The sequence below is a fragment of the Embiotoca jacksoni genome, unplaced genomic scaffold (assembly GCF_022577435.1).
Source record: "Embiotoca jacksoni isolate LCO1_2020_lvr unplaced genomic scaffold, fEmbJac1.0.p SCAF_31, whole genome shotgun sequence".
NCBI lineage: Eukaryota > Metazoa > Chordata > Actinopteri > Embiotocidae > Embiotoca > Embiotoca jacksoni.
In genome coordinates this window covers 3330336-3346365 of record NW_027185383.1, presented here as the reverse complement: position 1 = coordinate 3346365, position 16030 = coordinate 3330336, and the positions used below count along the sequence as shown (strand labels likewise).

Below are 16030 nucleotides of genomic sequence, written 5' to 3'. Positions count from 1 at the left end.
TTTTCTATTCATGTACTTGCTTCAACCTCTCCATCTCAAACTTCCTCACCTCTTCTCTTTCCTTCCCTCCCAAGCAGGGATGAGGGTTAGATGCAGCTCCCTGATGAGTGACAGAGGGCACCTGGATGAAGGTGTGGGTTTGGCCTATATAAGTGCCTCCTTGCTCCACCCTAGCTCTCTCTCACCTTCCTGTCATCAGACCCTGGTCTTCAGTTGGATTCTCACATTACGCGTGTTTCGTGTTATGTAATAAATTGTCACTTTTGATTTTGCATGTAACTTGGTGTCGTGTCCCTCCTTATGTTGCGACTTTCGAGCCGGTCATAACATAATGGGGGCTCGTCCAAAACTCAGTTTAGATTTAAGTCATTTTTGTACTCCCAGACTTAGTTAGTAGGTTCAGGCTGATGTCACCACTTATAGTCAAATTTTTAGTTGTTTTTTTTTCCTCTCTTTTTGAGCTTTCCTGGTTAAGGAAGCCTGCGGGTGTTGGAGAGACCATCACCACTTTATTGTTTTTGGTGCGGTACCCCGGAGTGGCCCCTGGCGTGCCCGGGAAAGCTGACGAAGACTAGTTGAGGTTTAGCCAGATAGAACTAGAGTTTCTTAGGTACACAGGAAACCAGGTAAGTTCAGGAATAAGTCAGTTTGAAATGTTCATTCTTCATGATAGTATGTGGTGGCATTTGCTGGCCTTTGTTCTTCACACCTGCTGTACACTGTGTGAGTAGTGAGAGTGGAGAAATTTAGTTTTGTTGTGCACACTAGTTTCTGTTAAATGCTGGACTATAGTTCTTCTTTTAACCCTGATTCGTCTGGCTGGTTTAGTAAGCCAGTGCTCATGCTTTTCTATTATCTGTGTGAGCTTCGTGTTCATGTAGTCACATGCCTCTTGCAGGGACTACATTTTGGGAAACCTACTTTATTCTCAGTGGAGTAAGATAAGTAGTGTTTAAAATTTCAGTGTATTGTAGGGGTAAGAGTACTGTTAACACTATTTCTATACTGTGTGGCCTGAAATAGTTAAGTAACTGCTCTTGTAGACAGCCTACTGTTTGGTGCATTTCAATTACTCACTCTGATTTTGTGTAGGTTAGCTGTGCTGTTTGGTAGCACTGGCTCTGTGTGGTAGTGTCACTTTTGTTTTGTACTGGTTTGGCTTACTTAGGGGGGGAGCCCATTTTTCTGTGTGCTTCCTCTAATACTTTGTAAAGGTTGTTCCACATAAAGTTGTTTTTTGTGATCTCACAATGAAGTCTGATTTTCAGGGGATAAGTGAAGGTCCTACAATAGAACAGCTGGCTCGCTGTACCAAAGCCCAGCTCATGTCTATTGCAAAGCAGTACCATCTTGAAACTGCTCAAAGTTCTCTTAGGAAAAGTGAGTTTAGAGCTAAGGTGATCACTTATTGAACAGGGATTATTGCCCAGTGACTCTAGTCAGCTTGATGAGGAGCAGGGCTTACATGTGTCTTGTGATTTAACTGTTGAGAAGACAGAACAAGTAATATTGCTCCGCCTGTACGTTCACGAGAGTTGGAATTGCAATTCAGGATAAAAGAGCTAGAAATTGAGGCTAAGGTGAGAGAGAGCTAGGGCGGAGCAAGGAGGCACTTATATAGGCCAGACCCACACCTTCCTTCATGATTTCTCAGAACCAATAATTATTGTGGATCACCACTCATGAAGAAAATGTGAATCAGCGATTAAATAAATTAAAAAAAAGTTTTATTTTATCACTGCAGTACAGAGATATTGAAAACATAGTGTTAAACATATGAGGGATAATCCACAGTGAGCCTGGCAGTTATTAAGAAGATACAACCTGGAGGCAGAAGTCATGATTCAAAGTGGATTATCCTGCTTACAAGTTGGCACCTTCCCACAGAATACAGGTGTTTTTATTCAGATCTTGGGACAATGTGCTCTTGAAATTGTAACTCTGTATTGCACCTCCCTTTGTTGACTTTGGGTGACATTACTTTTAAAAAATATTGCATACCCTCCTTCTATCAGAATCAGATGTTGGTGGTAATGGTAAAAAAATTTTTTTTAAAAAGGAGACATTAAATATCATGTCAGAGATCGGTTTAGGTTTAGTACGTATAATAATTAGTCAAGTGTTGTTTCTATGAAATCATTTTTTATTACAATACAAAAAATATCCAGCTAGAAAAAAATGTTATCAATAATTCTTTGAACATTAAAATGTTCTTTCGAATACATAAACATTGCTCTTTACATTTCATTCTCTCATACAGCTTCTTTGTGTGTCACAGGAAGTCCTTGAATCAGCTATGAAAGCTGCGCATCGGTGACTGAATAAATCTGCTCTGTGCTCGGTTCAGTCAGGCCGATCAGAGAGTCCAGGAGGTGCGTGTCGAACTCGAACTCCGGCAAACTGACAGAGTTGCACAGCTGGAGGTGTTGGAAAGTGTCCGGGAATCTGTTTCCTTTGAACGAGCTGTGCAGCGGTCCTGAGGGGTAGTCGTTGTCGAAGAACTCCAGGTCGGAGTCTGAGGAGAGACTCAGCTCCATGTAGCTGCCTGAGTAGTCCACCGTGGGGGAGGGCGTGTTGGGGAAACCCTCAAGAGAGTCTTCGTTAAACAAGTCGGTGGCTTGATTGGCGTCCTCATTAAGGTAATCCGTCACAGAGGTCCGGCTCATATTGTCTGTGAATGTGTAGGCTGCCTCTGGTCCCATACGGTCAGCCGGTGTGCTGCCGTGCTGCGTCTGTGGTTCTCCTCTCTGCCTCGGTTGGTCGCATGTAGAGTTTTCAGAGCCGCAGAGACTGAGGGCTCGAGTCAGCCCTCCATCGGCTTCAGGAAGATTCTGACTCCCACCGAGGCCTCCTCCTCCTCCTGCGTCAGAATCAGAGGAAGAGCAAGAGGATTCGGTCGTGTCACTGCTGCAGCTGTTCTCCTCCACGACCAGCTGCTCTGTGATGAACTGACAGGAAGGCATGGCGGGCATGGTGAACCCTGAGGGACAGGTCTTGTCCTGTGCGCTCGGCTCCAGATGGAGCTCCACTGGGTCCTCGTACTCTTGAAGCTCCTCTGGAAGTCCCGTCTGCTCCCCCACGCTTCGTATTTCGTCCTGCAGTCGCCTCTCCAGTTCCAGTCTCATGAAGGTGTGGATGTGATGTGTCTGCACACGCTTGTAGTCGAACTCAATGCGTCCCTGAGTGTTGCCACAGCTGTCCTTAGTGCAGCCGCATGGGAAGTTGAAGTGGTCCATCTGCATGTCAAAGAATGTAGAGAGAGAATGAGAATTTCCTCAAGGAGTGTTGACATCAGTGTGAATCTGAGGCTGCGTTCACACGTGCACTGCAAACCTGAACTTATGTAGGACACAGATGTCCGAATCAACTGGACAGGACATTAAACTTTACCCTGCAAGCACCCCGGTATAAAGTATGTTTAATGTTTGATTGAACCTATGTGTAAATAGTATAGAGGGGGTCACTGTCCAGAGAATTCACGCTGAGTGAGTGTGTTGATGATGTTTCTATAATTCAACTGGCGCAAAACTGGGAGAATACAAACATCTGAGGGTGAAGACGAAGAGTCTTTTGCACAAAATCTCACATTATTGTGCTCCACTAAGCACTAGCGTTACACATTACTCTGCAGTAACCATCCCTTAACATGTGACAAAGTACATGCAAAGTACATAAAGTACATGCTTAACCATCTCAAACCACAACTTCACACTCAAATCTGCCCAAATTTCACATGCTGCCGATAATGAAACAATAAAGCCCTCGCACGCTGCAACATGCTTCATATTGTGTCGTGATGAAGTGCTGTACCTGGCACTTGATGCCTTCCAGACTGCATGCGCAGGTGTCTGGCTCGCAGAAGCCCTGGCAGTCACATCCACAGGTCTTTCTGGAGAGACGCAGGCCATTAAGCTGCCTCTTCTCCTCCCTGTCGATCAGCTTCACCCCCGCTGCCTGGAGGAGGGCCTGCCGCTGTTTGGAGGAGAACGGCTGAAGGAAACCTCCATCCTCCAACTCAGCATCACTGATGTGTCTGTCACTGTCTTCCTCTGGGAGTTGATCCACAGTGAGTCTGTCTGCTTTCCGCTGGTCAATGACCCCGCTGATGATCAACTGGAAACACCACAGATACAGTTATGGGACTGTTGCACAGACGAGCAGTTGCAAACCAAAAGAAAGTAAAGGTGGACTTACTCTGTGTTTCAGTGCTTCCAACCTCTCCTCTCTCAGTCGCTGTCTGAGCCTCTCTCTGCGCCTCTCTCTGCGCTTGTGCTGTTGTTCCAGTACGTGCTCTGCCACCGTGTACCTTTGGAGGGCGCTGTGTCTCCGCACCATGCCGAGGGTGGCGCCTCCGCGGCTGGGCACGTTGGTGAAGCCCTGGCAGCGCGGGAAACTGAACACAGTCACCTGGTCAAAGCGCACCTTTCTCTGTCCGCCTGCGAGCTTCAGCCTCTTCAGGATGGACCGAACTGTGTGTTAGAAAAAGAAAACATCAGCTGAAGTGAGGCGCTGTCGGGGAGCCTCTGGTGCTTTAACAAATGAGACCATAACAACATACTGTAAAAACATATGCATGGCTGTCAGAGCAGGGTGAAACATCTCAAAAAAGTTTTTGGTGTTAATTTTGGGACTGGAAGAAAAATACTTTTACTTTTATCAACCTACTGGTGTCCTAACCTGGTAGGAATCACCACGTGATGGTTTTCAGGCAGAAGAGACCCACAGGAGGAAAGAAGGTTTGAAAGCTTTAAAGTGAGTTTAATTAAAGGCAAAACTTAAAAGTTTTCTGTCATTCAAAGGCTCCTTGAACTATTTTATTACAGTCACATTGCCCTGGATTTCAACTGCTTAATACATAAAAAGCATATCTGTGAAGTCACTTAAACAGTAGAACAGGTGGTTCCACGATTTCATTATTTATTTCAAATCATACTGAGTTGTAATTTTTTTTTTAGATGTTTTCATAACGTTAAGGGTTTTTTTTCACAAGCATTTATTATTCACACATGCATTCAACAAGGTTATTTTCTAAACTGTAACTATCAGCTCATTTCTAGTTTGCAAAACTAAATGTCTTAAAACAGAAATGTCAAATGCTCCCAGCAGGGATCCTTCGTGCTGAAAGACAGTGTAGGAAACTTGATAAATAGATAACAACAGCTATTTTAAAAGTAGTAAAAGTGTTATTAGTTCTAATTAAACTTGAAGCATGATTATTAGAAATGATTCCTAGATGGAGCCCGGTGCCTTTTTTATGCGTTTCCTTGTGCTTGTGAAGGTTTTGTATTTTTTGTGTGTGTTTGTGTTTGGCTGGGAGTCTGTACCCCCCATGTCGCCCAATCATCAGCTGAGAAAGCCTTCAGGACTCTATAGGATACAACGGTTATAGAAAAAAGACAGATGGATTCCTATATGCTTGATAAATGAGTGCTGAACTCAAGACAGTCACTGAATGGCCACTAGGGGGCACCCTGCAGGTGCTTCTCTATCAGGTCTCAACATCTCAACATACATGTGGAAAGGAAATAAAGGGTGTATGTTAGAGTGGACAGATCAACAGTGCAGAGAGAGAAAAGAAGTAAACCAGAGTCTGACTGACTCCAGAAGGTAATTAAGAGTCTTTCTGGCAGTTTAGTCTTGAATGTCCATCAGTTTGGTGTCATAGTTTGGCTTCAACAAATTGTCTGACCTTCACACATAACTGAGGCTGAGCTCTGGTTGCAGAAGTCAGTAAACAACCGAGCCCAGCTGACTAAGCTCATCTCAGCTGCTCTGTTTGACTGAACACGTCCACACAGTGTCTATTAAACCCAAGACTTCCTGTGTTAAACCTTCTGAAAACAACTCTGTGCCTCCGTTTGTTTGACATGAGCATCCAAACTTTGAGTTTGTCTCCCTTTGTCTCTCCTCATGCTTCCTCTCTGCTGATGGTCTCCTCCCTGTCTTCTTGTTTCCTCGGTGGTGGTGGACGGCAGTCCGTCCTGGGATGTTCTGATATTCTGTATGTATTCTGCGTCTCCTCTTGTCTCGCACTCTTCGAGGTGCATGCCACTCTTATTCTTGCTTCTCTTGTGTGTTTGTTTCCATCTCCCACATGTGTAAATGGTGTGCATGACTTTCGCCTCTTTTCATGTCGTGTGTGGTTTGCTCCTCTTTTCAGGCCTTCATGGGGGACAGGAAGTCATGTGGCTCAGGTCTTGTCTGTTTGGAAGCAGCTCTGCACCCTCCTGGATCTACTCATCATGCATACGTTCACAATCTATCTTCCCGAGGTTTATTTTTTTCACGTTAAAATTTGAGGGTCTAAGAACAGAGTGTGCATCATGCTTTGTTACTGCGAGCACTACAAGTGATGAAATGTGAACCTCTGTGATATCTGAGGAAGCCATTTGATATGACTTGTCTAAATAGACCCTGCTATTCAAATTAATTCCACAACTTCCTATTACTCAGGCAAATGATCTCCTACACAACCAGATAGTCCGTCCAGAGGCGCGTCGTTCTCTGGTTATTATCTAGACCGGCCCTGAGTTTGTCGTTTTTATATCTTAGATATATCATGTCTTCAATGTGCTGCTGTGGGGCGATAAGAGACACTCCTATAAAACTCTGATGGGAAAACGAGCAGATAAGGAAGAGGTTTGCATTATTTGAAAGACGGGCAGGGGAAAGGGGAGACGACTTACTGGGCAAACTGTTGGGTGAAGGAGGACTGAGAGGTGGGAAGTCTTGGCACTCGGAGGTTCTGCTCTCCCCGTCCGACTCACACTCTGAGGAGGCAGGAGAGGAGAGGGAGGACGGAGGACAGGAGTAGGAGTAGGAGTAGGGCTCCTCATCGACCTCTGCGAACTTTCTCTTAGGGATGCACCTCATTGTGTGGCCGTGGTGGTCGATGTACATTCTGCATGGACACAGAGAAAAGTTTAAATAATTAATACACTGTGGTAACAAATGTTCAGATCAATAATCTAAGAGGGAAAAGTCGTGCATTTACACTTTGATAGGGACTTTCAAACTGATGTTTCATAAGTGCACAAATGTGTACTCAAAACCTTTCACCAGCTGAGTTCAGAGAGTAAAAAAAAATGTTTAAAAAAAAAAATCAGCAGCTCTTCTTCTTTTCCCCGCAGAGTAATTAACATTCCAGTGATTCCTTAAGTCTTTTGTGAAGAATACGTGGAAACGGCCCGGCCAGTGGTTGAGGGCTGGGGGTGTAATGGCTCGAGTGGCTTCTATTTTTGGATACGAACATGGAAAAAAGTAAATCCAAACACGAGTAATTTGAGGGTTACAAACCTCGGCAAAGGTTTAGAAAACTACTGAGACAGACGATGCTGAAAAAGAGAATTAAAAGCTGTTCAGCAAAGTCTGTGAAGATGGACAGCTGTTAGATTTAGCACTTAATTTGGGGCTGCAACACACCTATTTTTACAAATCTGCTACATATCTTATCACATAATTCATTCATTTCGCTTGGACCATAAAATGTCATGAAACAGCAAAATTTCTTCAAAGCACAGTTTGACATTCAAATGTTTGTCTAAATGAGGATCCAAAACCCAAGATATTCAGTTTAATATCATACAAGTGTAAGGAAGCTGGAATCAAGAGTTTTTCCGCTTTCGTTTCAGCCCGTTTTAATAAACAATTTTTTATAGGAGAGTTGTCGTGGCATAAAACTAAATGAGTCTGAACTCTGTCTGAAATTTGAATAATGAACTTTATAACTTATGCTTTCTTTCTCACAAAATCAGATCCATTTTGATCTGAGGATGCTGTTGAGACCGCTGTGATCCAACAGACTACACCTGATTTAAACTGATGTCCCAGGTACAAGGGTATGAAACACTTAACAGACATGAGCCACTGAAAACAGTGCAGAATTTACATACACCAGGTAAAACGGTGACATTTCTACTGACTGGAAACCACAGTGAGTCTGTGTGGACTAATAGGCTGGACTCTGCCACTATCTGATCGTCAATCACAGTCCACAGGACAAGAGGCTTCTGATTGTCTGCAGTAAGCAAATACCTTAAATCAGTGAGGCTGCATGTGTGTGTGTGGAGGGGGGGGGGACTGAGAGTGAGCAACTTCCTGGATCCATCAGCAAATAAGAGGTGAAACAAGAGTCGTCATCTCAGCTAATACAAAGTTTACAGTTGAACTTTCTGCAGCACAGGCTGATGTAAAATAGTTCATCTCTGCTGAAAAACATCTGCATGGCTGTTCAATGTCCCAACAAAATAAAATGACAATATTTATATTAATCCTGCAGTGCAGTGTTATCAGAGCAGTCTCTTGTCCCAGTTATATCACATTTATACCTTTTAACATCTGACAGAGTAGAACAACTTCACGGTACCTCCAAGTATCCGCTGAGACCACATCAATAATTTAAAGTTTCAAAGCAGCAGCAGCAGCACATAGTGCACGAGCGCGTTCAGGTGAGACAGGAAGAGGACAATACTGTACTAATTAAGAATAAACTATATGGGGTTTCTTATATATCCTTATATATATATCCTTATATCCCCATCTCCGATTGTCCACTAAGTGTCCTTGACAAAGACACTGAACCCTAAGTTGCTCCTGATAGTGACCCATCAGGTGTGTTCCTGATGGCAGCACTTGGCATGGTGATCTGTCCCATTAGCATGTGAATGGGTGAATGTGAAAACCCATGTTACAGCCCTCCTCTGAGACCAAAGGTGACAGACCATTTACCATTTTACCATTACAGTGAGTCTGCATGCTAATAAGATCACAGTCATTTCACTATTGTCCCCGTTCTTTAAATCCCTGCAGGAGTGGTATGAGTGGATTCCTGTTGGGCATAATAACAAGTCATTAGGCAGTTTGACCCCTCCACCTCCTGGTGACAATATCAAGGGTGACAATATCATGCCAGCCACAATGAAACTCTGCCCCCCCCCCCCCCCCCGAAACTCTGTTCAACCCCCCCCCCCCCCCCCCCCCATGTCCTAAGGATGGACCACTCTGTGTTGCAGAAACACAGTCTCCTTTAAACCACAATAAACTTCCTCTGCTGCCCCCTCCTCCACACACACACACACACACACACACACCACACACACCACACACACAAGACAGACACACACCACACCACACACAGACAGACAGACAGACAGACACACACACACACACAGAGAGACAGACACACACCACACACACACACAGACACACAAAGACAGACAGACACACACACACACAGACACACACCACACACAGACACACACAGAGACAGACAGCCAGCCAGCCACACACACACACACACACACACACACACACACACACACACAGACACACACACAGACAGACACACATCACACACACACAGACACACACCACACACACAGACAGACACACACACACACACAGACACACACACACACACACAGACAGACACACACACAGACACACACAGACAGACAGACACACAGAGACAGACAGACACACACACAGACACACAGACAGACAGACACACACCACACACATACAGACAGACACAGAGACACACACCACACACACACACACAGACACACACAGAGACACACACCACACACACACCACACACACAGACAGACACACACACACACATACAGACACACACACACACACACACACAGACACACACCACACACACACACACACATACAGACAGACACACACACACACAGACAGACAGACACACACACACACACACACAGACAGACAGACAGACACACACACACACACACACACACACAGACACACACACACACACACACACACACACACACACAGACAGACAGACAGACAGACAGACAGACACACAGACACACACACAGACAGACAGACAGACAGACAGACAGACAGACACACACACACACACACACACACACACAGACAGACAGACACACACACAGACAGACAGACACACACACACACACACACAGACAGACAGACAGACACACACACACACACACACACACACACAGACACTGAGGAGTCGCTGAGTTTGGAAGTTTTAACATTATAACTATAAGCTGAGTCTCCGTGTCAGTGTGAAAATATGAATGTTAACATTAAAATGATCTTTCACAGCCCAGTAGTTGTTTACGATTCACAAAAACATCAGCTTCGTTATTTTTCATAAACATCACACGAAGTCATAAAAAGAAAATACGATAAGGTCATTATAAGGCTACACCAATGACTGACAGACATCCTGAGGAGTACGACTGAGATTATTTGTAAAATTACTCACCACGAAGTAAAATGCAGCATAAGAACGAAGAGGCCTGAATCTGACACGAAGTTATAGGTCTTGTCCGCAGTCCAGCCAGCTGAGCAGTGTGTCCGCCTGTGTTTATGTGAACCTACACAGTAGTACCAGTGTGAACATGAGAGGGCTGGCTGGGACCTCCCAAAGAGACACGAAACGTAGCAACAAGATAATTCACCCCCCCGGACCGTCTGAGACGCCGCCCCTGCGCGCAACTGCCGACTTTCACTTAACCGAGTCAAAGACGTCCATCTTTAGACCAAACGCAGAACAAAACAGTCAGATATAATAAGTCATTTTCAACATTTAGCCTTAACTGAAACATTTCAATCCGCATGTCTGAAAATGTACCATAGCTAAATAACAGTTTAGCAGTCACCAAACAAAACCGGAAATGCTACGGAGGTATTCATCTTGCTTCAAATGAGTCGTCTCTGTGGCTCCCCCGTCTGCCTTGACGCAGACGGTGACACGCAGAGGCGAGAGACGCTCATGATTCTCACTGCTGCCCACAGATTCCTGTCTGTTGTGCTCAGACTGCGCTGTTACCAAGAGTGATGAGGTGGTAAATAAATAACCTTTAAACCTCCAGCTGGTGATTGTTATCAGAAGGCCAGTAGTATGGGCGCGTTTGGACACATGTACGGTGTTGGAGTGTTTATGTTTGCTCCTGCAAAGTGTAAAAGGAGTCTTTGCCTTTATTGTTTTATATATAAATCGATTACATTTAGGGAAGGTGGAAAAATAATGGGAACACCCCATTATAAAATAAAATAAAATTCTTGCTTATTTTAAATTCTTTCATCCAAATCTGTGTGGCCTTCCTTTGTTTTCACAGACCGTCTGGGCTTTGGTGTCTGTCTAAATTGCCTTAACACCTCTTTTGTAAATGGTGATCAGACATCTATTAATGATGACACACACTGCTTGGTATTAATGTTAGCTGACTGTAGTGAGACTCCTGTAATATTAATGTTCCTCTGTAGTGGTGTTTGTATTCAGACACTCCTAAATTCCAGGAAACTCCCTGCCCAGTTGAGGCGCTGAAGATGGGTAGGATTATAGATTTAGGTGTAGAGCTCCTGTTTTTCTGAGAAAAGAACATCTCTTTTCCGAATTTCATACTCTGTTTCTATCAGATGTTGAATTTTTTTTTTCTATGTACATATATAAACACACTCTAATTTTAAGCTCTCAAAACTGAGGTTTCCTGAGCAGGAAACTGGTGAGTGAGAAAAAGAGAAGCGACTGGATTAACATTCCAGTATTTCTGCTTTTAAAGATAATCACAGGCTACTCAGCATCTCCGACTGGGAGGAAAACACATCAGATTAACAGATGGACAGACAGATTACATTACATTACATTACATTTCATTTAGCTGACGCTTTTATCCAAAGCGACTTACAATAAGTGCATTTCAACCATGAGGGTACAAAACCCAGAACAACAAGAATCAAGGAAATACAATTTCTTCAAGAAAGCCAAACTACAAAGTGCTATAAGTAAGTGCCATTTTCCGATGAATGGAAAGAAGCCCAAAATACTCCTGAGCTCGAGCTATGACCCATTGGTACACATAGGTGCATCATTTGGAGGCATTAAACAAAAAAACTGCTCTAATGCCTAAATATCTGTTGGTTCAGATACCCACCACTCTGCATTCAGGGGAAGTGTGTTATAAGAGTGTGAACCACTTTGGCTGGGATCACTGAAGTGTACTGCATGTTTGTCTCTTCCACTGACCTGGGTGGGGCATAAAATTAACATGACAATTTAGCAGGAAAGGAGGTTTAACACTGTGAAATAGTACATAAAAAAAAAAAAATAAATAAAATTTGTCTTCACTAGTTTCTAAAAATTAAACTTCCACTAACCTGAGACCGGATATTTAATAAATGTTGCAATCACACCAGTGTGTGTATCCTCTCTGAAGTCTTGGTGTGACTTACTCATAACACATGATCAAAATTCTACGTGAGCCTTTGTGGCTATTTATAGTAAAATCACACTGCCTGGACAAAAATACTTTGTGCAATAGAGTTGGAGTTTCCTGTTCCTTTTGCAGGCTTTTGCGATGCACAGTGTGACTTTGTTGCATGCAGTGTCTTCAATGTGTCAGGAGATTGATCCTAAAGGAGAAAAGAGATGACTCATGGAGCAAAATTTATATTTCACTTGAATATTACTGCAGTGGTCATTTTTTTTAGTTTAGTAAAACACACAGACACTAAGTTCCAGTTTACTCACTGTTTCATTGCAGCCATTAGAGTGTAAACTGACCCAGACTCCTAATCTGATTTCATGTGCAAATAACAATGAAGAAGTGATGAATTGCACCTCAGATTCATTTTTCCAGAACTGCTTCCCTCCACATTGTCATGCTTTCATATTCTGTGTCTATCAGATGATCCTTTCTGCAGTCAGTGAGAGCACATCGTTACTGTGCTCCCTGTCCACATTACATAACTTGTAGTGAACCTACATTCTGGCAGCCTCTCAGGTTGCCGCCACTGGCTCTGGCAGCCCCGTTTTCTCAGTCAAGCTGTGCCAGCGATGGCCCACATACAGCAATATACTGACAAAGTCTGACAAAGCTTCAGGCATCTGAAACTCTGCCCCAGTTCCTCCTTTCTTTTTTCTCATGGAAACTAACTGAGATTTTACCACCTCCCCTCTTTCAAAGACCACGATCACTTGTCCCAGGGCATAACAGGAAGTATCAGGTCGTGACAGACAGCGTGTTGTTGCTTTCCAGCCAGGTAGTGATGGAAGGTGCCAACTGGAGCCACACGCAGCCCGGAGATGGTTTTGTTTTCCTGAAAGTTACTTCCTTGATCCTGGACAACAGAAATAGACAGACAGAGAGAGAGAGAGACATGGAGACAGAGAGACAGACAGGTAGACAGACAGGTAGACAGACAGACAGACAGACAGACAGACAGACAGACAGACAGATAGATAGATAGATAGATAGATAGATAGATAGATAGATAGATAGATAGATAGATAGATAGATAGATAGATAGATAGATAGATAGATAGAAATAGAAATGTCACATGTACACAATTAAGTTGCCTCCTCTTTACATAGTCTTTGATGTCATTATTTTCACAGTCGTCATCATGGACGCAAGGGCAAATATAGCCCAGCCGATTCTATTTTAGAGGAAATACAGTGAATCATTACGCTCGCCTTCATCATCAGCAGCATGACTGCCATCATCATCCTCAACATTGTCACAATGTTTGCAGTCATCACTGTTATCCTTTCTGTTTTTTTACATCAGGGATGTCCTTGGCTTTTTACAGCATTGCTACTGACTGCATGTTTGCTCATCTTTGCAGATTTGGGTATTTTTTTTGTCTGACGCTGTAATGTCACATTTATAGCTTTAGAAAGGTTTAATTTTAAACTTTCAGTGACTAAATTTGGTGTCAATTCTCGAGCAATATTAATATCATTAAATTGTCGGGACTGAATTAGCAACAAGCTAAAGTTAAAAATAGATATATTGTTGTTGATGAAGAGTTGAAAACTCTTTATCAGACCTTTGTGGGTGTGGTTTGATCAGTTTTATTGACAGTGCTGGGAAAACGAGCACAAACACTCACAGGGTTTTTATCACTCCCTCGTGGAGGATGCAAAATACGTATACAAAACCAATAAAGATAAGTGTAACAATATGATTCCTTGCAGTGTAACTAAACCAATTACTTCCTCAAATACTGAATCACAAATGCAGCAAAGGATGATGTTTCCTGATAATAAACAGAAGAAAACAGGGGCTGTAATGTTGCTGACTGACTTTAGGTCTGCCATAGTTCATCTTTTTGAGTCTGGTAGTTTTAGCAACACTGTATGGACACATGTAATGGTAAATAAATTAGTCCAAGGCTCCACTAACCAGCAGCTGGAGCCAGTTAGAAGTAGCACTAAACAAAGCTGAAAAACAGCATGGACAGAAATAACGGAAATAACTAAAACTGCTCCAAAACCCTGTACAGGTTGACGGTCCATCACAGGGAGACAGAGATAAAACAGATACACACTAAAATTAACACCCACAAGCAATTTAGAATCACCAATCAACCTCGCATGCATGTCTTTGGATGTGGGAGGAAGCCAGAGTACCAAGAGAAAACCCACGCAGGGACCATCAAACTCAGCTGTGTTACAAACTTCTAGTAAAGGAATGAAACTCTCACTGCCTACAAATGCCATCAGATGAAGACTGTGGGTAAAATCTCACCATGGTGACACATTAAGTGACGTGTCAACTGCCATCCTTTTGTGTGAGCACTGGTATCAGGTCCGTGGGTGACACCGGAGAGCTTCCTGTGACTCTCTAATGGCAGGTTCTGGCTGTGTCCCAAGTGTACTACAGCCCAAACTTGGGGATGGTCCAGGGGTGCTATATTATCTCTTCAAGAGAGTGGGGCTACAACAACTTGGAGCTTAGTTTCTCTCTGTGCAACATGTGGGCTGAAAAGTTTATATAAAAATGATGTATGTATGTACTAAGATGAACTGCAAAGCCTTCACTGACATTACGTTAGCACAGCAGCTGTGATAATACAGTATTGTTGCAAAAGCAACTAAAGCAGAAAACCAGAGTGCAAAGTAGGTTACACAACTACAGTTTTCAACAGAAGTGATCTTATCTGTAGCTGCATGTGAGCAGCTCAAGCTGTAACAGCAAAGCAGCTGTATGATTAGCTCTGACGTTCCCTCTTCCACAATGAGCCTGTTGTCAACGAGGGAGCTGCAGTGACCTTTCTTAGGAGCCTACAACCTCGCCTGTGTGATGCAACGTGGACCCACCAGGCGTTTTACAGCAGGGAACATAATGAAATGCACCACTGAGCAGACATGTATGTCTCCATGTCTCTGTTGTGGAAGTTTCATTATAAATTCACAATTACAGACTATCAAAGTTGTGTGAGTGCATGAAGTGTGTGTTCCTGTGCTCATGTCGTCACGGCTGAGCGCGCCTGGCTGTCAGCCCTGCACGGGGAGCTGCGGTGCTCGTGAGCTCCAGCACACTGTTCTCTGCTGTTGGTGTTGGCTGTCACATGTGGCTCCATGTGAGGCTTTCGCAGGAGCATGCAGCAGCAGGAGGAAGGAGACCTGCTCTGTTCTCAGCTGTCAGGGCCAGTACGAAGTGTTCTGTGGAACCATGTGTGTGAGACGGTCTGACTCCCCCCTTCCCTCCCCAACATACTCAATCCCTCACTGATTACCTCCCTCGTCTTCCTCTGCAGCTGGCAAAACACATGCATTAATGCTGACAACACAACCACAGAGCATGGGCTTCTTACTTCTCAGTGATTTCTGACTCCACCGTTTCTTGTCATGTAGTCACGTGTTTGTACAAAGCACTAAAGCGCATTGGATACTTTAGAGATGCATAAGATGTGTGTGTGTGTGTGTGTGTGTGTGTGTGTGTGTGTGTGTGTGTGTGTGTGTGTGTGTGTGTGTGTGTGTGTGAACACACATAAAGTTAAACAGTTCTTTAGTCTTGCAAACAGGTGCCATTTATAGCCACACGTGAACATGACAAACAGTAAAATCATGACAACAATGATCTGTCAACAAGCAGACATGGTGCCCTTTAACCGCATTTACTGAAAAGGGGAGGACGTTGGCGCCCTCTCCTGGTGTCTAGATGATAGTAGGTGACATCAATGGTGTTTTCTGTGTGTGTGTGTGTGTGTGTGTGTGTGTGTGTCCATGAGACA

The 16030-nt window shown here is 43.7% G+C and overlaps 1 protein-coding gene across 1 annotated transcript; it reads right to left on the bottom strand.

Annotated features, from left to right (window-relative positions):
* Window positions 1–1744: 1744 nt before the first annotated feature.
* LOC138207328 (cysteine/serine-rich nuclear protein 1-like) lies at window positions 1745–10393 on the bottom strand. Its single transcript, XM_069164486.1, has 5 exons — window positions 10271–10393; window positions 6687–6901; window positions 4195–4469; window positions 3811–4113; window positions 1745–3236 (listed from the first exon to the last, which is right to left on the bottom strand). The coding sequence occupies exons 2-5, from the start codon at window positions 6898–6900 to the stop codon at window positions 2295–2297; spliced, it is 1734 nt and encodes a 577-aa protein (XP_069020587.1). The 5' UTR covers window position 6901; window positions 10271–10393; the 3' UTR covers window positions 1745–2294.
* Window positions 10394–16030: the final 5637 nt, after the last annotated feature.